The sequence below is a fragment of the Zonotrichia leucophrys genome, chromosome 2 (assembly GCF_028769735.1).
Source record: "Zonotrichia leucophrys gambelii isolate GWCS_2022_RI chromosome 2, RI_Zleu_2.0, whole genome shotgun sequence".
NCBI lineage: Eukaryota > Metazoa > Chordata > Aves > Passeriformes > Passerellidae > Zonotrichia > Zonotrichia leucophrys.
This window is the reverse complement of record NC_088171.1, coordinates 32600769-32625669: the sequence shown is the minus strand read 5'-3', so window position 1 is coordinate 32625669 and position 24901 is coordinate 32600769. Positions and strand designations below refer to the sequence as shown.

The following is a 24901-nucleotide window of genomic DNA, read 5'->3' as shown; positions in this document are numbered from 1 at the left end:
CCTCAGGATGAGAAATGTCTATTTACATTTTGTGGGATCAATGTGCCCTGAAGAGCTGACATGCCACTATCATTGTAATCTGTCATCCCCATTATCTCTGGCTTTTGAGCCATCTCTAAAAATGTGAATATTAAGGGAAGGTTTCCAGTGTAGACAGGTGATAGCCAATCTAGTTTAATTAGTTACATAATAAGGATTTCAAAACTTGCTGTAACTATCTGAAATATAGCACCAAAGTAATGGCTTAACTGGTAAGAATAATCTTCCATTTTGGCAGATGGTTCATGTGCCAAGTTTCAGACTGATGAGGTTAAAAAAGCCAAGAGAAATGCAAAACTTGAAAATCCCAGCTAGTAATTGAAATGTCAAATTACCCTGAATGCCAGCAATACCACAGCACTCCACAGTAATATACTAAGTAACTTTTATGAATCAGAACTCACAGCATTTTACTCTTTGTTGATTACATTTGGGGTAGATTAATCATAAAATATATGGATTTTTGTTATTTGTAAAAGTGGACTAGAGGGCAAGTTATGTGCATTTATTCTTAATCCAATGTGTTTTTAGAATGATTTTATTTAGATTTTATTTTCTGATAGTTTGAGGGATTTTATTTTCATTATGCTCTCTGCTTGGCCAGTGTTTTATATTCAAGGTTGAGAGAGAGAAGGAGAGGGGGAGAAAGCCTGACTCTCCAAAGCAAATCATTGATCCTATTGACCCATTTCCCATTTCAAGCTATTTATTAAAGAGGTTATAGCTCCTTCATTTTGATTAGTGGGGAAAAAAGCCCTCAGAGTGCACTTAGAGAAGATTACCTGCTCAGCTCTGTTTGGTACCTTAGTCCAGTAACTGTTTCATTGCAGAACCTTTGGCATTTCTTGAGGAATTTGTTTTGCTCTTGTCTGTTCATTTAGAGCCCATTTTCTGAAAATGAGGAATTGCAGCAAAGATCTGTGAGGATTTTGGGAATTAACACCTGGGATCTTGCCTTAGAACTAACAAACTTTGACTGGAGCCTCTTCAATGCAATTCATGAGGTAAGAAGCACCCCATCCACTTCCAGGTATATTACTGTCATGCAGCATTGCATCACTGTGGTGGATTCTGGAGCATTGGTACTCCTGGTTGCTTGCTTCACTGTCATGACAACATGATTTGGCAGCTCTCAGTTGTGGTCACAGGTTCAAGAGTTACCCTGCAGTCCTTGAGACTGAAAAGAATTGTCAGAGGTTTGTAACTTTCCTGTGTTTGGGCATCTCATATGTTCCCTGTATACCTGATGTGTTCTATTGATATTTGCCTCAAAAGAGTAGAAGACCATGATTATGTTCTAAAAACTTTTCTGTGAATGTCTGACAAATGCAAAATGTCCTATGCACTTGATAAAGTTTCAGTAAATTTGGGACTCCACAAATAGTTGTCTTTCATATCACTTTAGCCGCAAAAGAATTCACAGCTTCAGCAATTCAGATGGTCACATCACTGTCCCTGTTCTTGTTAGGCTGCAGTGAGATGAAGAATACTGGGCAAGCTTTATTAAATGAGATAATGGTGCACTTCAGGGCCCATTGGGTTGTTTCAATGACTTTGATAGGTTCTGGTTTGGGTTGCTGAGTAAAATACACAGTTAACAGTAGAAAAGCTCTCTTGAAAATACCATTTACTGACAAGCATGTTGGCTTTCTGAGAAAATGAATGTGAAATTGCCTTGCTGTTCACCAGATGCTTTCCTTTTCTTTCATTTTGGGTTTTTTATTCAGTTTAGGCACTTTAAATTTGAAACTGGCCACGTTTGGGTTTTGTTTTGTTTTTTTTTTTTTTTAACAGAAATCAAACCCACACCTCTATTGATTAAAAATTGGCTAATACAGAAACAAGTTTGAATAGAAATTTTTCAAATTCTGCAGTGGTTTGATATGGTTGATTTTTCATACTGGAACAGAAGTGATGAAATACAGAAATAGGTTGTTTATGTCTTGTACCTGGCTATAGCCAGAAGTGGAACCTTGGGAATTCTAACAAGAACAGCATATCTTGCAAGATTTCCAGTCCACCTGCCTTCTGTAATAAGTCTCTAGATTTTGCTAAGCCAAACCTGAACCATTTGTGATTTGCTCATGGATAATGAAAAAATAACCATTTGTGACCAAGCCTTGTTTCAAAAACATAGTTTTAAATAATGATAATAATTTCGTTTATATTTAAATTGTTTCTATATCCCTACTGATGTTGTCAATGTCTTGCAGCAAGAGCTGATATACTTCACGTTCAGCAGACAGGGCAGTGCTGAAAACACCGAGAATCTCAGTCTTCTGCTTCAAAGATGCAACGAGGTCCAGCTTTGGGTCGCCACCGAGATACTCCTCTGTAGCCAGCTCTGCAAACGTGTGCAGCTTGTGAAAAAGTTCATCAAGATTGCTGCCCAGTAAGTTGCTGGTGTTGCAACAGAAATCCTTGAGTTCACATGGTTTGTTTGGCAAGAAGTAGGTAGAGAGGCAAGGAAGGAAAACTAATTCATCATCCTGTGTTTTAATAGTGTAGTTAGCATTCCTAAATAAAACAGCCCATAGATAACAATGCAGAGCCTGCTCAAAACGAGCATGGTGGAGTGTGTGCTACTCAAATCTCCCTTGGGCAGCTTAGCTGCTGTGTCTGCAGTGCCAGCTGCAACATCCCTGATGGTGCAGAGATAGCTCCTTCTGAGCTGAGATAACCTGAGGACCTTATGACAGAACTATTTTGGCAGCAAAATAGTCACTCATGACTAGATAGAGAAACCAAAACATTCTGTTATAAACTTGAAAGTCCTGCCTCTAGAGAGGAACCTAACTGCAATAAGCTGTTGCCCCCTGTAATCCTCTCTGTAGTACTCTTTCACTTATTTTTCACATTAGATTTGACTTTCACTGTTACTGGGTAGTACTGGCATTTATTCTATGTCTTGCAAGAGCATACAAATATATACTATACACAGAGCCTTCTTTTCTCTGTAATCACTCTTTGTCTTAGTAACCAAGGAAATGGAAATGGAGAAATTTAAATATATGCAATCATCCTTCTCACCTCTCTCTCCACTTTCTGGTCTTCTGCAATATTTGAATATGCATGGTTGTGGAAAATGTATAAATTGTTCCCTTCATCAACTGGCCTGATTTAATTTGCAAGGCACTTACAGAGGACTGTTCTCTGCTGAAGCAGTGCCTTTAGAGAAATTAATTCTTCTGATCTAATCTAGTGTAACTCATAAATGTGATCCAATTTAGTTTGCAAGTTGTGTGGTATCCAGTAATATGTTCATTTCTCTCCCTACCAATGATCAAAAAATGGTTGGTTTCATGTGGCTTGCTTGCACCATTGTAGCATTAATTTGCACCCCAGGAAAAGTTTTGTGTCAGTCCTACATGAATAAGAGTATATTTGTTACCAGACTAAAGTGTTGCTCTATTTTTATGGATCCTATTCTGTTAAGTGAAAAGCCAAAGTTATGGAGACCAAATACAATTGTCAGTAAACAGTAGACAGGCTCTCCCCATGTATTGCAGAAGCACCCACCACTGGAGAATGTAGGTGATGAAATAAGAGAATGTGTAGTTTTCACAGGATTTTTTTTTTGTCGTAAAAGCTGCTTTCTAAATGAACACCCCATTGTATTTCATCACTTCTGGAAGAGTTGATGAGAGAGGAGCAATTAGGGTGGAAGGATGGTGTGCTAAACACATCATGAGACAAGCCAAGCAGCCCTCCTGCTGGAGGCTCTGTTTATGACTAAGGCAGAGAGGGAGGGAACTATGGACAGCACTGGCTGCTCCCTGTTCTCTGCTCACTGGTTCAGCCAGGAATCTTTGTCTGGTCAGGAAACCACCAGGACTAAGATTTCATGTTCATCATCTGTGTGCTTTGCTGTTGAGGAACGCATTTTACACAAGCGTGTCAATACATAAGGGAGACAGAGTGTTTGGAGAACAAATCCATTCACTTATTTTGATGAGTAGTCTAAAAGAGAAGACAAGCGGTTCAATAAACAAAATTAATTAGCATGTTTTTAGAAAAAAAAACATCCTGGGGAGTTAAAGAAACAAGTCAATGTAAGGTTAGAACAAAAAGATTACCAGAGCAGCCCTGTTGCTCCCCAAGCTAGCAGTGTCTGGCTGTGAGAGACATCCCTTCTCTGCACAGCTGGCTGTGAGGAGTGGGTCCCCCCAACAGACAGTTCATGCAGGCTGCATTGGACACCTTCCTTGGTTTGAAATGAGTTGCCTTTGGGAGCTGCCTGGCTTTCATGATAAAAAGAATCTAAGCAACAAAGTTAGGATTAACTGCAAGACAGCTGAAGTGAAGTGAGAAATACACTGTCTCAAGATAGTACACAGTGATAAGGGCAGGCTTTATAAAGCTTGTAACAACTTCTGGCCATTTTCCAGGCTAAGGTCTTGGCATGTACGGATGATAAATCCCAGTGAAGCCAGTGGAACTTTAAATTGTCTTAAAAGAGTATTTGCACTCTCACACACAAATGCACCCATATATTTGTATGGTCTCCAAAAATCTGCAAGACACAGGGCAATATTTTTGTGTTAAAAGCGCTCAGTATTACAGGATTTCAAGTTTCCTAGTGAACTAGAAATAAGCATGGTCTGATTGTATACAGTAAAATGTCAAAAAATAGAGGAATTGAGCAAACTGGGACCTGTACTAGAACCAGTACTAGCTGTAACTGGTTTGTAGGCATATGTAAATTGAACACTAACCAGATTTTCAGACAATAAAAATGATGAGGGATTGCAAATGCACTGGAGGATAGATAGGAAAAAAAAAAGAATTATCTAAGGAGTCTAGTGGCATGTGCAAACAACAGTAGGATAAGATTTAATTTAGATAGATGCCAAGTAATTCAGCTACAGAATGCTAATACTGAGCTGAAGAAATAAATGCATGATTGTAAAGAACAGCACTGTGACAGAGGTCCTTGGGTGATAAAAGATGACAAATTAAAAGAAAGGACAAAATGTGATGCTGTTCCAAATAAATAATTTGCTGTTTGTTTTACGCTTGCATAAGAACGTAGAACAGTAATTATATTTCTTCTTCCCTCCCCACTGTCTCACTACATGAGAAAGTAGTGAAGGAAATAAGAGTTAAATATGAGTTAAAATAAATTACATAGAATTTAATGAAGGATAATAACAATATGGAAAAGCAAATTGCAGGCCGCAACTACAAAGAGAAATTGGAGGAACCTATGTTGTACAATTTACAGAAAAGATGAAAAAGAAAATGAAAATATTTATTATACAACAGAATAGAGGTCAAGGAGTTATTCTGTATGGTAAAGGACAGCTGGGAGTAACTTGAACATTGAAAAGGGAAAATTATTTTTGACAGCAAAGGGAAAAAAATTAACCTGCCAACAACAGGGCTGATGAGACAGTAGAACGTTTTCTAAAAAACTTCTTAGACACCCCATCACCTAGACTGCAGGTGGTTATGAGAGGACATTTAATGAGTTCATTATGTGGAAGATGATTGTATGTTAGTGCTGAGGGGTGAAATGAGACTCAGTAACCTAGGATACGTGTGCATTCCATTTCTTGCTGATTCTGAGTACAAAAAAATCATATTTTCATTCCTCAGCTGTAAAGCCCAAAGAAATCTGAATTCATTCTTTGCAATTGTTATGGGTCTCAACACTGCATCTGTCAGCCGGCTGTCTCAGACCTGGGAGGTAAGACACATCTTTATATCTTTCAGACACTGTCAAAACCATTTTGCACAAATGCTGTATACTGGTGAATTGCCTTTTCTTTCTGATTAATATTTTTTCATGCTGAAATCAAACATGGAGGAAATGTTGGTGGAGAAAATTCTTTGTGACCTGAAACCTTAGATATGCAGGTATTAAAAAAAAAAACACTTAAATGTCTCCTTCCAGAGTTTTAAATAAGAACAAAGCATGGAGATCTTATCCCCTTAAAACAAAATGAATTATTCTAGGATTTTAAATAGATGTCAGAACAGAAAGTCTTACAAAGGTGGCTCCAAACAAGCAATACCTTATTATGGAATAATGTAATTAAAAAGCCAAAACAACAAAGTAGAAATAAACTTCTTTAGTTGTCTTTCATCAGGTTTTTTTTTTGCAGCTGCTCATCTGGAACAACGAAGTTAGGAAATGAGCCATGAATAAGGAGCATACTGGGGAACAGAGATTATTTGCTTAAAAAGCTACTGGTTGCTACAGAGACTATGAGTGTGTTTAAAGGAGGGTCCCACTGGGATCTGTATTTCTGTTGTGATTTTTTTGTTTCCATCCAAATGGCATCCATGTTGAGTTACAGTATCTGTAAGTTTACTGTATCTGCTGATGACCCAAATACTGGGGAAGGAGAAATTGAGCCTGGTGGGTCGAAGCCTTATCCCTCCTTCATGCCCTTAACACCACAGGTGGGCAGGACTCCAAACATACCAATCTGTAATAGGGAGTGACACAGAAGGGCTGTGATCTCCTGCCTTGGAGATATGCTTGAGCACCAACAGCTGGGACCAGAGGGCCACTAGAGACTTACAAACCTGTCTGACACTGTCCAGAGCAAAGTCTGCCCCCCCAGCTGGAACCACACATATGGAAACATCACTTGTGTGTCTGAGGCTTTGACACACACAGAAACAAGAACAGTGACTGTTTACAGGGACTCAAATATGCAAGGAAGAGCTGACTTCAATAAGAGATAAAGTAAAAGTTTTGGAAAAATAAGTTTTCAAAAGTTTTGAAATACCTCTCTGGGGAGCATTTGCCCTGGTCTCCTGCTAAGTTGCCTTCATTCCATTTCTCTGGGCTCTGGTAGGAGAGTGGAAAAGACCAAGGCTGAAAGGCAGTGAGACAGATCTCTCCTGCACAGAGCCATGCAGAACTCTGCTCTGTGCTGAGGCCTCTGGAGATCATGCACTGCCCCTGGACTTCTCTCAGGAAGAGCAGAATGTGTTGCTTGTCAGAACAAAGAGTGCCTCTGCATATGTACCACTGTAAATATGTCACGTTTCTGTGTGTAAAATATTTATCAAGTCACATCCTTTCTTTTTTTTATTTGTAAAACTTCATTGCACTGGAAGTTTCAAAAGCAGAAGGTTATTTGCATTAGTAATGTGACTTCTGGAAAGTAGAGCAATGTTTTTAAATTAATTATAATTACTTACACATGTAAATGAAAGAACCTAAATTTAAACAGCCATTTAGACTAAATCATATTGGCTCTGCACTTGATTTCTTGAACAAGTAGTGTGCTCCCAAGTATATTCTACTTTTTTTCCTACAGTATCCACTGCTTTAATAAGCCTCACTTTCCTCTATTTAAGATAGAAAAAAATGCAATTGCAGTTCCATGTTCAATCATTTTAGCATTTTAATCGTACACATCCACTTAATCTAATTGTTCTAAATCTCTTTTCTCTTGGTAATGTCACTGTGGCTGTCAGGATCTAAGGACAAAGACAAGACAGGATTTGTACTAAGAGGGGATCTGTTTTACTAGACGAACTATTATGGCTGGAAAAAATAGACAGGCTTTAAGGTCCACACACCATCCTTCAAGTTTGAAATCCGGCATGAAAATTTAAATTGCAAACAATTGCTCTGAGTGTAGTGATGTGAATCCATTAAAGCATTTTAGAGACAAAGAAAGTGAATGTTTGTGGAGTAGAGCAGGTATTGACATGAGAGGCAAGACAGTAGTTTGTGCCTGGGCTCCCTTAGAAAGTCTTTTATGCGCCTCTCTGTGGGATTAGGAGCAGATACCAGAGACAGAGTAATCATTTCATTAAGGAAATGTCTCACTTTGGCACCGGTGTGTGCCAGTGTTAACCCTGATCAGCACTAGCATGATGTACAAAACAGCACCGAGTGTGAGACCTGTCAATTTCTAGAACCCATGTTCTGGGGCAAGATTGATTACAAGAAATGTTTTAACATGAATGTGATCAGTTTCTGAATTCTCAGCCTGTGTTACTGCATCTAGCTTGATATGGATGTTTAGTCATGGAAGCTGGGGAAGAAAGTAAAGCCAGCTGCTAACAAGCAGTTTCCATGCTAGAAGGATGCAGGTCCCCAAGATGAGGCTGCAGGGCCCAGTTCCTTGCTGGCCTTGCACTGCAATGGTCTGTAATGAGGGCCCTGGGAGCTGAGGAGCTGGGGTTAAGTGCCTGTTGGTGCTTTCAGCAGCAGGCATTTCACCCAGAGCAGTCTCATGGAAAAGAAAATGCCTCAGCATTTTTCTGCCTAACTCAAATTCTCTCTTTTTTTTTTTTTTTTTCTTTCCCTCTCTGTTTTCCAACACTTCAGAAAATTCCTGGGAAGTTCAAGAAACTTTTCACTGAACTTGAAAGTTTGACTGTAAGTATGATGTTGGCAGCAGAAGAACATTGCTAGATTTACCTGCCTTCCTTCTTCCTAATTTGTTTGGAGTCTGCCTGTTATTGTCTGGAGTTGGACTTGTCATGTCAGATCTGTGATTTGCTGAAGGCCACATGGCTCTCCAGAGCTCCAGGGTGGTCTGCAAACATGAAAAGGAGAGAGGCTCTGTCCCTGACAGAGGGAGGAAGGGCAGAGAGAGGCAAATGCAGTTTCACCAGCATCAATTTGGGAGCTGTTCGTTTTCCCTGGTAACTAATCAACCTTTATCTGAAGCAATATGCTGCAGATCAGGAGAAAAAGAGACCAGCTCAAGTTTTAAAAAAACAAATGTCAAAATCTGAGGCTGGAGGGTCTTTGTCAGCATTATCAAAGCAGAATAAACAAATGTTTCCTCTGGCTGTCACGGAAGTGGATGCATGGTAAGATCACTGCCTGGCACGGGGAACAGGAGATGCAGCCTTTAGCAGCTGTCATGCTTCTGTACTTGGAGTTCATTATAAATGAATGTGTTTTAAAGAGTCTGTGTGAGCTGGTGTTTACATTGGAAATTGAGATGACTTTTTGAATTGCCTACACAATGCCACAGAAACATGCTACCTTATTTTCTTTGAAAGTCTCCAGCATGCTCCATGGATCTTAAAGCAGTTTTTGTTGGGATTTTTTGTTGCTGTTTGGTGATGTTTTTTTAGTTTTTTTAAAGAAGTTAATCAGCAATACATTCGGGGATACATTTTCTGCTATATAGTAAGGGATTTTGCTAATAGAAATTTGTGGGAAAATTAAAAGAGCAGTCCAAGTGAATCTATTCTGCAGTTTCCTCTCAATTTAGCACTGCTTCATCTAGAGGAACATAATTGCTTTTGTTCCTTTCACTGTTTATGTTCCTGTTCAGTTTAGCATGTCAGCTGGCTTAGAAAACCTTTGGCTACCTTGCATCCCAAAGAAACCTTTTATATCTAAATCATGTTCAGATCATAAGCCTGTAATGGATTTAGAATTGCTCTTTTTATAGCCTATTGATTTTTCTGTCTATTACTCAAATTGTTTTGTAGGATCCTTCTCTGAATCACAAAGCTTACAGAGATGCATTCAAGAAAATGAAATCTCCAAAAATCCCCTTCATGCCCTTGCTTCTGAAAGGTAATGTTAAAGCTTGGCTGCTCTTCACTGTTGTTAATTAAAATAAGTGATTTTAACCACCTTCTGTAAGGTAATTTTTCCTTTGGATGCTCTTAAGATGAGTATGTGACAGATATAGTGGTATTGACAAGGCAGCAGTTGGTCTGGATAATAAACAACTCCCTTTCAAGACAGGGGGAAGATCCCAATTTTCACACAGGTCTTAAAACTTCATGGTGTCCTGTCAAGTGTGGATAGAGCTGTGTGCTTTTGCTTTGGCCACATCCCCTTCAGTTGGGAAGTGTGGCCCTGCAGGCCCCTGAGCCAGTGGCCATGGTCATACTGCTGCTCTGAGGTGCCTGCTGGGAGATGCCTCCCTCCTAGAGGAGGGGATTTCCAAGTCTCTTATAGGTCTGAAAGAGATAAATAAAATCTTACTATCTAAAATATTTTTTTTTAAAGTCTTAAAATAAAGTGCAACTACTTGCTAATGCAATGAGCTGGGCAACTAATTAAGTGGCATGTATTTAAAATATTCCATTGTCTTGGAGTCATTAATTATTAATTGCCTAGTCTTTGAACACGGCAAATTCACTTGTTTATTCCTGTGTTCTGAAAGTGTTCTCTTTAGGCTGTTTACTCCGACCTGCTGCTGTGAAATGTTTGAAGGCAGTTCTCCAGATCAGTTAGTGACAGTTTGGGGGCCACCAGACACTTCCCCTCTTAGCACACATCAAAGGAGTTTGCATTAATTCAGATGGATACAATTATCAAGGCTTCAAAAATCAAAATTTTTAAAGTGTTCTGGAGTACCTCTTGCCTGCAGACAAAAGCAGCAGACACAAGTCACTTGTAGCAATGATGTTTGCACAGCATTACAATTTGGTGTGTAAGAATGTGCACCTAGACAGCATTTGTATCTTTAACTTGAATTGGAGATAGCAAGAAGACTTTGAAATTAATGCAGTAATGTCCTTCAGTACAGTGGTCCATAAGGAGATGCTGCCAAGGTTATTAATTCCCAGAATATTGCACAGTGCAATGGAATTTATTCCATATCAAGCATATTTGTATTAAGGTCATTTCCAAGACCAGTAGAATAGGAATGGGTAACATAGAAATCATTAATAACTTGGCAAATTGGTGTATTTCATCACAATAGGAACAAAAGTAGTTTCAATTAAAAAAAAAAAAGAAAAATCTTAAATTATGGAAAATAACTTCAGAGTGTCCTTTTAAAAGTTAATTAAATTTAAATGCAGAGCTCTCACAGCACACAGACACAGCTTTTGAGAATCAGGCAGATTTTTCAAATGTGTAATAAAATACTGTGATATACCCCTATAACCTAGTTCAGATGCAATTTTCTGCTCCACTGAATTTATCTAGACTCTTAGTTGTTGGCTGCAAAGCAAATTTCTGTTCCTGCTGCCCTCAGAGATACACACATTGCTGTCAATGACTTAAAAAGCTGTGTGAAAATTTCTGCTTCCAGTATAGGTTTTTCATTAGAAGTGATGGACAGTTTTTAACTGGACTGATACAGTCACAAGCACTGCCTGTGTCCTGAAGTCGTGTCCTTTCTGTGTCCCTTTCCCTGGGTGCCCCAAGCAGCCCAGCAGAGGAGGTGCAGAGGGTCCCTCCTTTCCCTCTGCTTTTTGGGATGCAGCCCGGGGGTAGGGGAGGTGCTGGAGGTTTTGGCAGCATGTGCTGTGCTTTCTGCATGTCCGGGCTGGCATCCTGTCTGTCCCAGCCCAACCCTAGGGGCGCAGGGGCATCACCCCCCAGGAGAGTCCCAGCCCCGGTTTTCCAGCAGCATTTGAAGCCGTTTAGCATTTCAATTCCAAGCAATTACAAAATGCCCCTCAGGCACAGAGTGAGCCTTTGAAATCCAAGGAAATAAATCAGCTTGGCTGCTTTGAGAGAGGGTGAAGGTAGAGGTGAATGGGGGGCCGTGTGTGACAAAGCTTCTCTGCAGGTTTCCTCTCCTGAAATCGCCCAAACCGTGGGGTCCGTGTGGGTATCAGAGGGTGTCCTAGAGGTGAGGACATGCTGAGGGCACAGTTTGGCTCCTGGGCTGGAGGCTGGCACCTCTGCTGGGAGGGACCCTTGTTCCATTCACTGTGTGCTGTTCTCCCACTGGCATCCACAGCTGGGACTGTTCAGGAGTAATGCTATTGGGATGCCATCTCATTCCTCCAGCGTTTTCTGCTCATGGATCTCTGGGGTACCCTCCCATGCAGGAGAGCTGGTCAGGGCTGTGGTGCTCCTGCCTGTGCTGTCAGCAACCTGGAGGGTGCACTACTGAAGTCAAAGCTTCCACTTCCTCAGGGAATCTATTCATATTCTTGGTACTTTATGTCCAAGATAGGTCTCACTTCTGACCTAATACGCATTAGAAAAACAGAGAAAATGGCCTTGAGCTACTGTTTTAATTGTATCATAACTTGGCAACGTTTATTTTGCTTGATATTCCCTCCCCCCCAGTTCATTACACTGTGTTCAGTTCTCTTCCTGGGGCCAAATACAGACCTTTTCCTTTTCCTCTGACCTTTTTGTTGCCTTTGCAAATTCCCTCCAACAACACTACATAAAATTGGTTTTCCCCAGGCATGATGCTTATTTCAAGGCTTTGTACTTTGTACTTTGGTGTCTTGTGATTAACTTCTCTGGCTGTCCACTGCTGGGGACTTGTCTTTGGGGAGGACTTCACATTCATTGTCCCACAGAGGGAGATGAAGGGGTGTCAGAGCCATCTCCAGCACCTGGTGGTTCTGCCCCTGTGGGGCTCTGGGCTCAGGGACAGACCTGTCCCAGCCCTGGCCATGCAGGGCCATCCCTCTGGGTGCCCTCCCCTGCTCCCAGCCATCTTCTGTATATTATACATCCCAGAAGTAGCACAGAGCAGGTTTAATAAGAAATCCTTGCCCCCACTTAAAAATACTCTTCTTCTTAACAATGTGTAAATATCGTTATCTAATGATCTCTGCATGTCATCATTAGGCCAGGCTTTTGTTTCACTGTTACAAGATATTGTCTCAATCCTTAATGGGATACTTACCTTTTTTTTTTTCTTTCTTTTTGTTGCTGTTTAGTAATTTTATTTATTTGCATTAAAAAAGAGGTTGTGAATAGTAATTGTTTTTCCTTTTTTTCCCCCAGATGTAACATTCATCCATGAAGGAAATAAAACGTTTCTGGATAACCTTGTTAATTTTGAAAAGCTGGTAAGCTAATTTTATCCTTCCTGTTTTTCAAAACATTTATGTTCTCTTCCCTTTGCTTTCCTTATCTTTTAACCTGTAAGGTTTTCTTCTGGCCGAACCACGAGGGGAAATAATCAGGGGTAGAAAAGAGCAAGCAGGACGAAACAAACAAGTCTCTTTCCCCTTCCCTTTTCCTCTGCTCCTCTCTCTTCTCCTTCCTTTCTCCTCTACTTCTGTGTAAAGTGGCTGAACCAGTAATGGCCATCATCACTGCTACACAGTCCACTCTTCATTTATACCCAGTGAGATCAATTCCTTTGCATCACCTCGTGGGCTGCTTCATATTAGTTAAATTCTCCTGCTTCAGCTTTCTCTGAATTATGTTTCCTTTTTGTTTTTCCCCTCAGTTTTCTCTAGTTTATCACCTGCAAGTGGTATTGTAATTTTAGAGATCTTAAATGAAAGTTAAACTTTTTGATCTATGTTAAATGAGGAAGAAAATAATGTCTGAAGTACAAATTAAACTGACTGTAAATATCACTAGTGTAGTTTTTATGCATAAGGGCACTTCATGATTTATTTTTGGCCACATTCACTCTAGGCATCATATGGCATCTACTCTGGCATGGAATTACTGAGAGAGGTTTGAGTTGCCTAATTTGTGTTGGTTTTTGGTGGTTTGTTTGGTTTTTGTTGTTGCTTTGTGGTTGGTTGGTTTTGTTCAGTTTGGGGGTTTTCTCTGATAACATTTTCATGAACTTGGTCTGTTCAACCTAGAGAAGAGCTCAGTGCAGTCTAGAGCTTCCTCCTGGGGGGAAGAGGAGGGGCAGGCGCTGATCTCTTCTCTGTGGTGACCAGGACAGGACTCAAGGAATGGTATGAAGCTGGCTCAGGGAAGGTTTAGGTTGGATATCAGGAAAAGGTTCTTCACCCAGAGAGTGGCTGGGCACTGGAACGGGCTCCCACATGAAAGTGGTCATGGCACAAGCCCGACAGAGTTCAAGAAGAGTTTGGACAATGCTCTCAGGCACGTGATGGGATTCATGGGGATGGTGCTGTGCAGGGCCAGGAACTGGACTTGATGATCCTTGTGGATTCCCTCCAGCTCAGCTTAGTCTGTGATTCTATGGCACTAAAAGCCAAAGTCTATATATCTGAACAGTGGTGGAGTAGAGAAGCTTGGAATTTTTTTTTTCTTGGCCTATAGTATTTGACCAAGAAACCAAAATGTTCTTTGCAATTGTCCAGGTGTGCCATGGAACTCTTATTGCAGATGGCTCTGGTTGGTGAATTGTGCCCAACTATTTTCTCCCTGTGTTTACACTTGTTTGGGAATGAACACACAACCGTGGAGTTATTAATGAACCAGATGTTGAACTTATTTTCACATTCTATCACAATATAGGTTGTCTTTCAACTTGCAAGCAGATGTAGGCTCTGACTTTTGAACCTGAGCTCCTTTTTTTCATGTTTTCTATTTGATTTCTGTACCTTTTCTTGTTGCAGAGTTTACAAGAATACTAATTTGCATTTAATGAAAGGTTTTCTTGTTCCAAGTCCATTAACTGTTTGACCTTTAGGTGTTTTCATAAAACTCATTAGCATGTTCTTCTTCATTGCCTCTTGGAAGTACATCCAATTAACATGTAAATTAAACTAGCCCTTGATGCACCATAATTGTTATTAAAATCCTTCCACTGGCCCATATATTTATTTAGTGAATATGTAGAATCTAATTCTTGTCCAGCCTTAGCAGGCTGTGTTTGTTTGTTTGTTTGTTGTGTAATCGTGTATATGTTTAATGCATGCTGGGCTTCCTGGGGTAAGAATCCCTTTCCTTTCTGTCTCCATTGTGTTTCTAGAGGCAGTGGGAGCTTTGCTAATTGACTTCAGTGAGCCAGGATCTCACCTTTTCCATTCAAATGGATAATGGGCATTTTAAATGGCAAGGGGGGAGAGGCTGAGGTGATGGTTGTGGGGTGAGAGTTGTTCTGATTGACACTTCCTCCAAATTATCATTCAGATCACGCTCTCAGAAACATGCTGTCTCATGCAGCCCTGTGCATATGAATGCAGGCAATAGTGCAAGCTTAGGAAGTGGGGGCTTAGGGGAGATTTAAATATCAGTGTAGTGGAAACTCGGGCTGCTCACTGGTATTACCCTGGCTCAGCTGGATTTAGTCAGTGGCCATGAACTCAGAGGATGCATTAGGCGTGATCACCTATTCATCAGTCGTGTTTCTTTTCTAATTGTAAGGGCTTTGTCCTGAAGAACAATGCCCTCCTCGGTGCTCTGTACTGAAGTGCTGAGCACTTTCTGGCCTTAGCTGAGAAAAATTAGGATTGACATTGACTCCTGCTCGATTTGGATCAAGCCACTGAACCTCACCTGCAAATTTGCTGTTGCAGAAAAAGAAGAAAGGAATTATTCTACCATAGCAGATTACTGCTTTGGGGAAGGAACTTACTGTCATAAATGACTAGAATTTCCACTTATGAATTTCAAAGCAAAGATGGTTTCTTGTGTCTCCGTTTGGATTACTATTTTGAAATATTTCATTTCTACATTAAACATCTCACCTGAAGGAGGACTTGTCAGTCTGAACCATTATTTTTCCAACTGTATTAGTTTCTTTTATTAAAGATCCTTCTCCCTATAATCCCTGCTTCTTTTATATTCTTAGATCTCAGCAATCCTACCATGACTGGATTTTATTTGACATGAAATTATAGCAGTGGATACAAAGTTAACTCAAAATGTAAAGAAAGAAATTTGCAAAGAGAAGGAAAAGAAGTGATCTGTTGTTTCAGGAATGTTACCTAGCTTTAGCAAAGGTGAAGGGGTTGCAGTTGTTTATTTAATTGCATTTTGTGTAAAATCTAGTCTATTATAGTGTTAGATCAATATTTAGTATTATACCTAGTTCTTCAACTAAATCTGAAGGAATAAACGAAAATATAGCCTTACATGGTCACATCTCAAGGAATTTCCGTGGTATTTTCTTAGCTGTTTCACTAGAATGTGGCTTCTTCAGGTTTTTCTCTCCAGCCTTCAGCTGTGCCTTAGCAATGACATGTCTTAGCCACACTCCAGCAAACTCTATTACAGGTCAATGGCCATTACCATTTTCGATAACCACTGCTTACCCAGAGCCTTCAGCTGTAAGGACTGTGTATGTGCAGCTGTGGGTTAACCCACACCCCCAAATATCTGTGCAACCCCAAGCCCGAGGCTCTGCTGTCCTCAGTGAAAAAAGTGCTAATGATCCCTGGCGGGCTGAAAAGCCACCAGATATGTGTGTTACTTATCACACTAACAAGTATTCAAGCACCTGTTTAAGCAGACAGGAGATAGCATTTGCTTTGCAGATACATTGGCTGTAATGCTTCTGCATTACATTTAGGTCCCAGAGAATTGAAACCAGAGGGAAATTCATAATTAGAATACTAAGGGCAGAGGATCTGCAATTCTGCTTTAAATGTTGCACTAAGAGGTTCTTCCCTCACCAGAGCATCACCTACAGAAGCCAGTCCTGGGATGAACCCTCACAGTGACTGACTTCAAAGGAGAGACAGCAAAGAGTTACAGTATGTGTGATGTGTGGGTTTTTCTGACTTGTAAAATCCAAATGCAGAGTGTTGGCTGGGAAACATCACAGCAGCAGCACTGGTGGAAGTTTCAGTACTGCCAGTACTCACATTATTGATCGTGAAATCTAGATCATCTCATTAGAACTTCATTATAATCAGTGCAAGGACATCAGCACTAGAGATTGTGTAATTTCATGGCAAATGAAGCACAGCGGGTAACAAGAAAAATTATTTTGATTTACTGATGAAAGAAATATGAAGTTTCCATTAAATGTGCTCTCATGATAAGCTTTTCTGTGAAGGAGCCTTGTAAGCCACTCCCAGGATGTTGAGAGATGAGCTTTTCTGCATCATTCTGGTTTTAAATGTACTCTGCTCAAGACAGTTAATGCTTTCCACCTCTAATAATTTTTGAGGGACATGTAAAATGAGCATCAGCTGTTTGCATGAGCTTTCAGAACATTCCTGCTAACTCAAATTTGCTTCTGTTACTTACTAGATTTGATGAGGAATTGCCTCAGAAACAGTAAAAAAATTTTAAAGTAATGGCTTAAGAACTTTTTGGGTAGTATCTAGTGAGAATAATCTCCCACTACTGATTTGTAGTGAATAATCCCAATTTTTGGATAAATTGATGACCAGAACCTGAATGAGAAACCGAATTTAAACCTTTTGTTTCCTCCACTTAATGTAAGTGAACATCCAATATCCCTGTAAGCACCAGCTTTTGTTAAAATAGGATACTTACAGGACTACAGGACAGTTTTACTTGGTACCTGCCTGTGGAGCTGTCAGGTGTTTGCACTGCAGCATTTGGGCTGTGGGCTCTTTTATTTTGTGCTGGTTAGGCTGAGAGTGGTGCCTGAGTGTGGTAGCATTACACAAGTGTACACCAAGGGGTGCAGTCTGTGCCACAGAGAGGCTTACAGTCCAATTATACAGATGTGGAGACAGAAGGAGAGGCTGCCGACTACACAGTACCTTAGGTAATGCACTAAAGCTGTGTTTGAACACCAAAGCACTCACCCAGTCCACAGGCCTTCCTTGCTGTAGGTTTTCAGTTTAATAAAAGTTGCTGTAAGAAAAATGAGCAATTGTTTGGTTATTTTTCATTACCACTCTCCATGGGCTCCTAAGGAGTTGTTCTCATTTAATCTATGTGATATCAATAAGACATCCTGACTAACCCTGTTTCATCAAATGGTATCACTAAGATACCAAAGAGCAAAGATTCTCCTGCTGTCATCATTTTCTGCCTTACCACAGTTGCTTTTTTCTGTTCAGTGTAGGGCAAGGAGATTTTTCAGGCTTTTCTGATGACAGAATCTCTCCTAGGTCTTTGCACTCATGTTTATTGTTGTCTTTGCAGCACATGATTGCAGATACTGTTCGGTCATTGAGACATTGCAGAAATAACCAATTTGGTGAGTAGACAAAATTTCCTATTTCTTTTGCCTTTGTACATCCTTGAGGGTTTGTTGAGTTTTTGGTTTGGTTTTTTTCCCCCTGTTTTCTTTCCAGTTGCTCAGGTTTACTACAAAACGTGGTCAAAACCTATTTAACCAATAGGCAAGAGAAGGCATAATTTTTGGAAGATCGACACAGCAAAACCCACAGTTTTAGCTTTAGTTTACAAAATGTTTCTAGGAACAGCTTCCAAATTTTAGTAAATTACTTTCCTGCAAACATTGCCATCTCTTCCAAAGCCTGTGTAAGATCTGTGCCAGCTGCATTCAGCAATGGAGGCCCGTGGTGTATGCTGCTGTTTCTGCCTTTCACAGCTATCAAGGAGTTAGCTCAGTCTCCTGCCAGTCTGAGCGTTTTGGTAAGGAATTCACAGCTGCCTTGGCTTCCAGCAGCTAAAGGATGGTACTCATCCCCACAGCTTCTCACTCAGCTCTTCACCAAGAGCAATTGTGTGTTTGTTTGTCTGGGCTTCTTAAGGACGTTTCACAAAAGTGTGCAAGTCTCGAAGGTATGAGGGTCCAGGGGGTTTTGTGAAAGTGGTTGAGTAGGAAGAAATGAGGGGCTTGTTTCCTCTTCTAGGGGAAGCTGCAAATATAGCTGTGCCTGCTTCAGACACTGGAGGATCAGTGCTAGAGGCAAGGACTGTGAGTGCCTCAGCTGCACAGAGGACTTTTTTTGTTGCTTTTTTAAAAATATTTTTGTTGTTGTTTCTGCCTTATTAGCCATTAGAGAATCCAACCCTGAGGGACCATGCCAGAAAACTTCAGCTCTCTTTGTTCTGCTGCTTACAGAGGAGAAACCTTGCTTTTCTCCTTCTCAGTGTTCTTTTTCTCTCAGAGATGTTAAATACAGGAAGGGCACAGAAGATCTACTTTAGGAAGCAGTTAGTTTTTAAGCCAAACCCACTAAATATGTCGTTTATTGAGGCCACTAAAACCTCTTTTTCAAAGAGAAGTTCAGAACTGTGCTTCAGCCTTGGGGAAAATAGAGTTGAATAATAACTTTTTTCCACTGACTTTTCAGCAGCTGTCAGCATTGACTCCAACAAAAAGAACAATAATCATAATTTTAATTATAAATACAGATACCTTGGAGAATAATAGGTACTTTTAAGAGTTCTGTTAAACATTTGCTCTATAGAATTACTACATGTCTATACAGTATTACCTTTAAACAATGGCTGCTCAGTATTATGGTTCTTGAGTAATTTTTCTAAAAAGAGATATATAAAATATATAGATGTAAATGTATGTAAATGTATTTAAGAGACAAAGCAGGGGAGAAGGAGCAAGATGTGCCTTCTTTTAATTCAGATATAGAAGGAAATATTGATTAATCCAAACCATGCCTCTTTAAATTAAAAGGTCTCCTATTTGGCATTATGAAAAGTAACATTGTTTCCTTTCAGTGATGTGAGGGGTTTTTTGCATTTTTCCCTGCACATCTTTCATCTCGTTTTTGCCTTTTTTATTTTTCCAAGTGATTTTGTAAGTCTTGCAGCATAAATCCAAGGTTAATACCTGAGATTTATCATATAATCTGGTAGTTTGAAGTAGGCAATTGTTATTTTATTTTAGCACAGACTTGATTTATTGTGAAGCTGGCATTTAAAAAGCAGCTTATACAGACATCCCTGTAGGCACTTTTTTTTCCCTAAAATTCGTTTAGGCATGAAATGAATTCACTGAATATTTATTGAGACTTTATGGACAGTTTCCTTTTCTAGTGGGCTTATTTTACTCTCAGGAATGTGAATCTTTCTACTGCATCAATTCCCAGATTGGCCTAGGAGCAGCAGGCATCTCACTCTAGGAAGAAATTCAAACAAAACTAAGCAAGGAATATTATTAGTGTTTATTAACTGTATCATGTATATTAAGCTTGCAGGCCAAAGTGTTTCTGGATTAGAAACTGGTTAGATTCCAAGTAAAACTGAAATGCCTGTTTAAAGCAAATAACATTTATAACCTAAATCCTGAAAACAAATAATAGCATTTCCAAAGTGAGGAAGAACAGCCTGAAAAAACAACATAATTCAAGCTTTTGTTATTTGAGGTGTTAATGAGAAATACAAATGTTTTTCACTATGAGCAGCACAGCTGCTGGGATCCTGTTCCCTCAGAACAGAAAGGTCAGCTCTGTATCCTGACAGAAATTTATCACATTTTCCTGTTCTCTCCAACACTGCTCAAGTGAGATGGCTGCTCTGCAAGAGCTCTTTAGGGCAGCTGCCCAGGAGCCCCATCAGCAGCCACAGGCAGAACTGGCTGCATTCACATCCCGTGTGACCCACACAGCACCACAGAGATGTCTTCACAAACAAGGGGTTGGTGATTCCTGGAAACTTGCTCATACAGCTGGAGAGTGTGGAGAAAAGGATGATAATGAAACAAAGGAGAGGGAAGAAGTGTATGAGTTAAGTTGATTGGTTCAGGGAGTTTTGAAGGGTTTTTTTTTTTTCAGTTTAAGGTAATATTGAGGACATGGACATGAATGGAGCTTTCCAACTTTGCTCGTCTGCCAGAAGTCATCAATGTTGCTTTCTCTGCCTGTCTTGAAGGATCTTGGGCTTGGCTTTATTTTATCTGTCTCTGCTGGTACCAGCCATGCTGGATGGTTTCGCAGGCAGGGAGGTCCCACAAGCCCATTTTGAGGATAAAGCTTGTACCAGAGAACAACTGCTATTCAGGCCACCCTTCAGATTGTCTGTTACACAGCTAATTCCTCTTGCTGCATAAACTCCCATGAAATGGCAGCAGGACTTTTGTCTCTGTTACAAGATCAGAAATCAAAAGCCTAACAGATCAAAACACAGGGGTCTGTCAGAGCAGCTTTGAAGAGGTTTCATATCCATCTGCTGTGCTGTCACCTTTCACTGGCTCTGAAGAAAATGATCCAGGGCCTGCTGTCTTGTGGACTGGGTTAAAAATTTTAAAGAGTTGCAGGCTGGGTTGCCCACCCCTGCTCAAGGTCCCATTGTGCTGCCAGAGCAGCACAAAGGAAACCTTGAAGCACCCTTACAGGGGATGGACTGCCTGTACTGCCAGCAGAACTAAATCTTCCTCTTGGGAAGAGTCAGCTTCTTGCCATCCTCATGTCCCCCTCCTTTATGCATGCTGGCTGCCCAGAATTGCCTATTTTTTTTTTCTTCTCTCCTATTCTCTATCTAGCTGTTACCTCATTCATTGCACTTGAGCAGCAAGTCCTTTGGGTTACTGGCTGTCTTTCCTGTGGCTGTCTAGCACCCGGCAAGTGGCACAGCAGTGACTTTGTGACAGAGGACAGAGGAGCAGCAGGCAAGGCACAGCTTTCTGATCCATGCCCTTTCTCCTGTCTTGCAGGCAATGAAGTTCCTTCGAAAGAGCACCACGAGCTGAAGCCATACGTCCACCACCTGCATGTCATCGACAACCAGCAGGCTCTGTTTGAGCTCTCTCACAGGATAGAGCCACGAGCGTGAGCGTGCACAGCTTCATGTAACCTTGTAACTGCAGCACTTTGAATTAAGTGAATGTTTATGCCAAGCATGTTGCTTCCCTATAGGAGAACGGTTTACTGAGTTTTATCAGTAGCTCACACAACATGCGCAGGAAAATCAGGCAAGAGCCAGCAAAGGAGCTGCTCGCAGGATTGCAGGGCAAGCTTGGTGCCATTCTCGCTGCTCCCTGGGACCTGAGGCAGCAGAGCAGTGTCCTTGGAGCTCAGGAGCTTGGTTTCTGTGAAAATATTGTTTGGTCCTGTGTAGCTTTCAATGCAGATTCTGCCAGTATTAGAAAGAAAGGAATCATCGTGTCACAGCAGCAAAACATTTCAGTGAGCAACATGCCGCAAGGGGGTTGATTCCCAGTTCACCACAGTATGTACCTCACTAATTCAAGGCTGCCAAAGTATTGTTGCCAAAAATAATGTGCAATCTGTGCAGCTCCCATGAGTCCGCTGGAGCATAGTGTTTGAGATGTGTGAGCAACCTGGAGCAGGAATATAACAAGGCAGTGCAACCAGATGAAACTCAAGAATGTGCTGTGATGTGGAGGTCAGCAGTAAACAGATCACTCTGTTATGGCTCCTGTAAAAATATGCTTTATGAAACGCACTGTAGGAGCCAATCCACTTCTGTTGCAATTTATGGACACAATTGTTTGTATACTGAAAACATATTATTTTCTTCGTTTTCAGTTATCTCAGATTTAGCACTGGCTCCTGCAGTTAATGTGTTATAAATTATTATAGCAGGAACTTTGCTTTCTGCTTGGATTACGGCTTTTTTTTGTATCTATTCACAGGCAAATGCCTCAATCCATCTACATTTCTAATTCCCCCCATTGGAAATACCATTTCAGGAAGTAAAATTTCATCTAACTTGCACATGCTTTTAGTTTGTAAAGATCAGAAAGGTGCCCCTTACAGGGTACCAGTGTAATTACCTGCAGACACACCAGGCTCTCAGCATCAGAGTGCCTTTGCTGCTTTTGTCCCTTTCACAGCCCTCCCCATGACAATTCTCATGTAGTTAAAAGTACTGCATCTGGGCCTGTGCTGAGGCAGCATTTCTAAAGTAAAGTCTACAGCTGACCTACATCTCAAGCACCACCATCACCTGGTTTCCAGTGCTAAGGAGCAGCCCTGAGATGATCCAGTGAGTGCCACAGGAATGTGCAGAGGGTGCTCCTTGGCATGCCTTTGTGCACTGACTCACAGTGACAGTGAAGGTCTCTTTACAGAGCAGGGAGGATACATTGCATTGCTTGCCCATCTCTGTTGTATGTTTTCCACTCGAGGAAGACTTCCAAGAAAATGCTCCTTTACTAAAATGTGGGAATACTGAAGTAGCATGCTCTTCATAATTGTGTTATCTCTGGTTTAAAGGGATTTAAAAAAAAAGCAGCTTTAACAAGTAGTCTGTGGGGGAATCTGTAGAATGCATTCAGTTTTCCCATCTGTGAAATATTGTATAGATCTATTGTAAAGGAAACAGATGTTTCAGAAATGTATTTGCTTGTACTTTGTTATTATCAAATACTATATGATTTTTTTTTAAGAAAAAAGAAATTTCTTTTTACCCAGTAAAAAGAAAAAAAAATAAACTCTTGCTGGCCATGGAGTAAAAATTTCCTATGTTCTTCTGTAGATGTGACTGCACATATTGTAAATAACTTTTTTGTGCAAACAGACCAAAACTGTTCAAATGAAGATACTAGCTGTGGTGGGCTCCTTTTTGCAGTGTAAGAACAAAAACCAGAGACAATTTGCTGCTTGTGTTTCTGCAGTTCTTCCTAGGGCTACAGCACTTAGAATTCCCAACATAGCTGCATTACCTGGATGCTTTCCTGGGTTTTGAGCTCCCTCTTGTGAATTTTTTTTTACTGTGGCATTATTTTTAGGAACCTGTATGTAGACCAGCCTGCATGCTTCAGCTTGTGAGGTGTAACACTCTAGTCCACAAAGTTGTTCTGGAAATCTGCGGGAGAGGGAGCATTCAGAGGTATTCAGGGTGAGAAGGTGGGGCTGTTTCTCAGTTCACTGCATTTGGCTCTGTGATACTTTTGGTGGCTACTGTGGATGAAGCAGCAGCTGAGTTGGAGAAGAATAAAAGACAAGAAAACTAAAGAAGGAAAGAAAAAAAAATTAAAAAAAAAAAGAAAGATGACTCTGTGCTGAGGGTTTGATTGGAAAGCCTGATAGACTTACCTGGAACTCTCCTCACTCTGCCAACTCAAAATGAAGTAAAGGGATGGGTTAACTCATCCCAATAGGCTTTGAGCCAGCTGAGGTGTTGGCTTTCTGCACATCTGTAATTTCACACTAAATCAGGTGTTGTCTATCACTTGCAGCTGGCATAAAATCAGTCTGAAGGCACACAGCCAGCATTTACCTTGTTATCTCTTCTGTGGCTAATTAGACAACTTGTCACAGCTTTGCAAACTACTTTTGTAGTGGCCTGTATAACTCAGATTTAAGTTTCAGGTGTGAGGATCCAACATGGCTGCATCAATTAAGTGTTGAGAATTGGGTCTTAGGACTGTTACTATAAAGGAAAAGTAAATAGCCCAAACCTGTAGCTAATATGTCTAATTTAAAAAAGGCCCTTCTATGTCTTCGTGAAGTATTGCAGAGCTTTGCTGCAGACTGGCAAGCAGTTTGAAGATGTGGAAGTTAAGAGGAGAACTAGAAGTAAACCCTGTATTAGGGAAGGGCAGCACTATACAGCCTCTCCCAGGGTCCAGCACTGGTGATATTGTGTGATTTTTTTACATCCTACAGTAGAACAATTAGGTTATGTGGTATAAAATCTATAAATCTTGTAAATTCCATTTATCACAATCACATCTGGGGTTAAATACTCTGCACACTTTTTTTTTAGTACCTAAGAGGAGTAATTAGATAGAACAAAGGAAAGAGCTGTGTCACTTTGTACCTCTTTGAAGTGGGTTTTTGTGGCAACAAATTTAGATGTTTCTCTAACACAGCTTTTTGGTTCCAACATCATCTTGAATAGCAATAAATTTCATTTGCATAGCAGTGGCAAAAGAAAGGGTGTTATCAGAAATAAGACCTGTTCTGCTGTAAAAATTACAAAGAAAAATGTAAATACTAAACATTTTAGCAGAGTAATATTTATTTGAATAGCCTATTTATTGTCATCTTATATGCTGTTAAAGACTGGGATGAAGTCAATGAGCTGAGGTAAGAACACCTGCCTGTTCCCTCTTGAGTGCCATAACGGTGTCAGCTTGCATTAAAAGTAATAAAACAGAAACCCCCAAATCAAGGTATTTACCTAACTTCTCAGGGACTACAGCTAGTAGTTATCCACCATCATGAGACCTGGTATGTATGAAATAATCTGATTTACCAGAATCAATGTTGCCAATGTTTTCCTTTGCATATTTCATGCTTGTTTGCCTCTGTACATATTATTGTGTCGTGTATTTATGAGCGCTAGTAAGCAATAATTTATATGTTAAAATGGCCAAGCAATACAAGGTTAAAACTTGTAGAAGCAACTGTTATGTTTATCTTGCATTTTCCAGTGTTTTTTAATATTGCTTTTCAAAATATAAAAACTACCTTAATGAAGTCTGAGCTCTGTGCCTTTATGCCTACCACA

General features: G+C 40.3%; 1 protein-coding gene across 1 annotated transcript in view; it reads left to right on the top strand.

Moving 5' to 3' along the window:
- Positions 1 to 24870, top strand: part of RAPGEF5 (Rap guanine nucleotide exchange factor 5) — a 156854-nt gene extending 131984 nt beyond the window's left edge. The window contains exons 19-26 of the mRNA XM_064704463.1: positions 921 to 1043; positions 2253 to 2431; positions 5638 to 5728; positions 8339 to 8389; positions 9463 to 9550; positions 12692 to 12756; positions 17696 to 17750; positions 21135 to 24870. Coding sequence (XP_064560533.1) covers positions 921 to 1043; positions 2253 to 2431; positions 5638 to 5728; positions 8339 to 8389; positions 9463 to 9550; positions 12692 to 12756; positions 17696 to 17750; positions 21135 to 21253 — 771 coding nt within the window. The 3' untranslated portion in view covers positions 21254 to 24870. The remainder of the gene's footprint in view (positions 1 to 920; positions 1044 to 2252; positions 2432 to 5637; positions 5729 to 8338; positions 8390 to 9462; positions 9551 to 12691; positions 12757 to 17695; positions 17751 to 21134) is intronic.
- Positions 24871 to 24901: the final 31 nt, after the last annotated feature.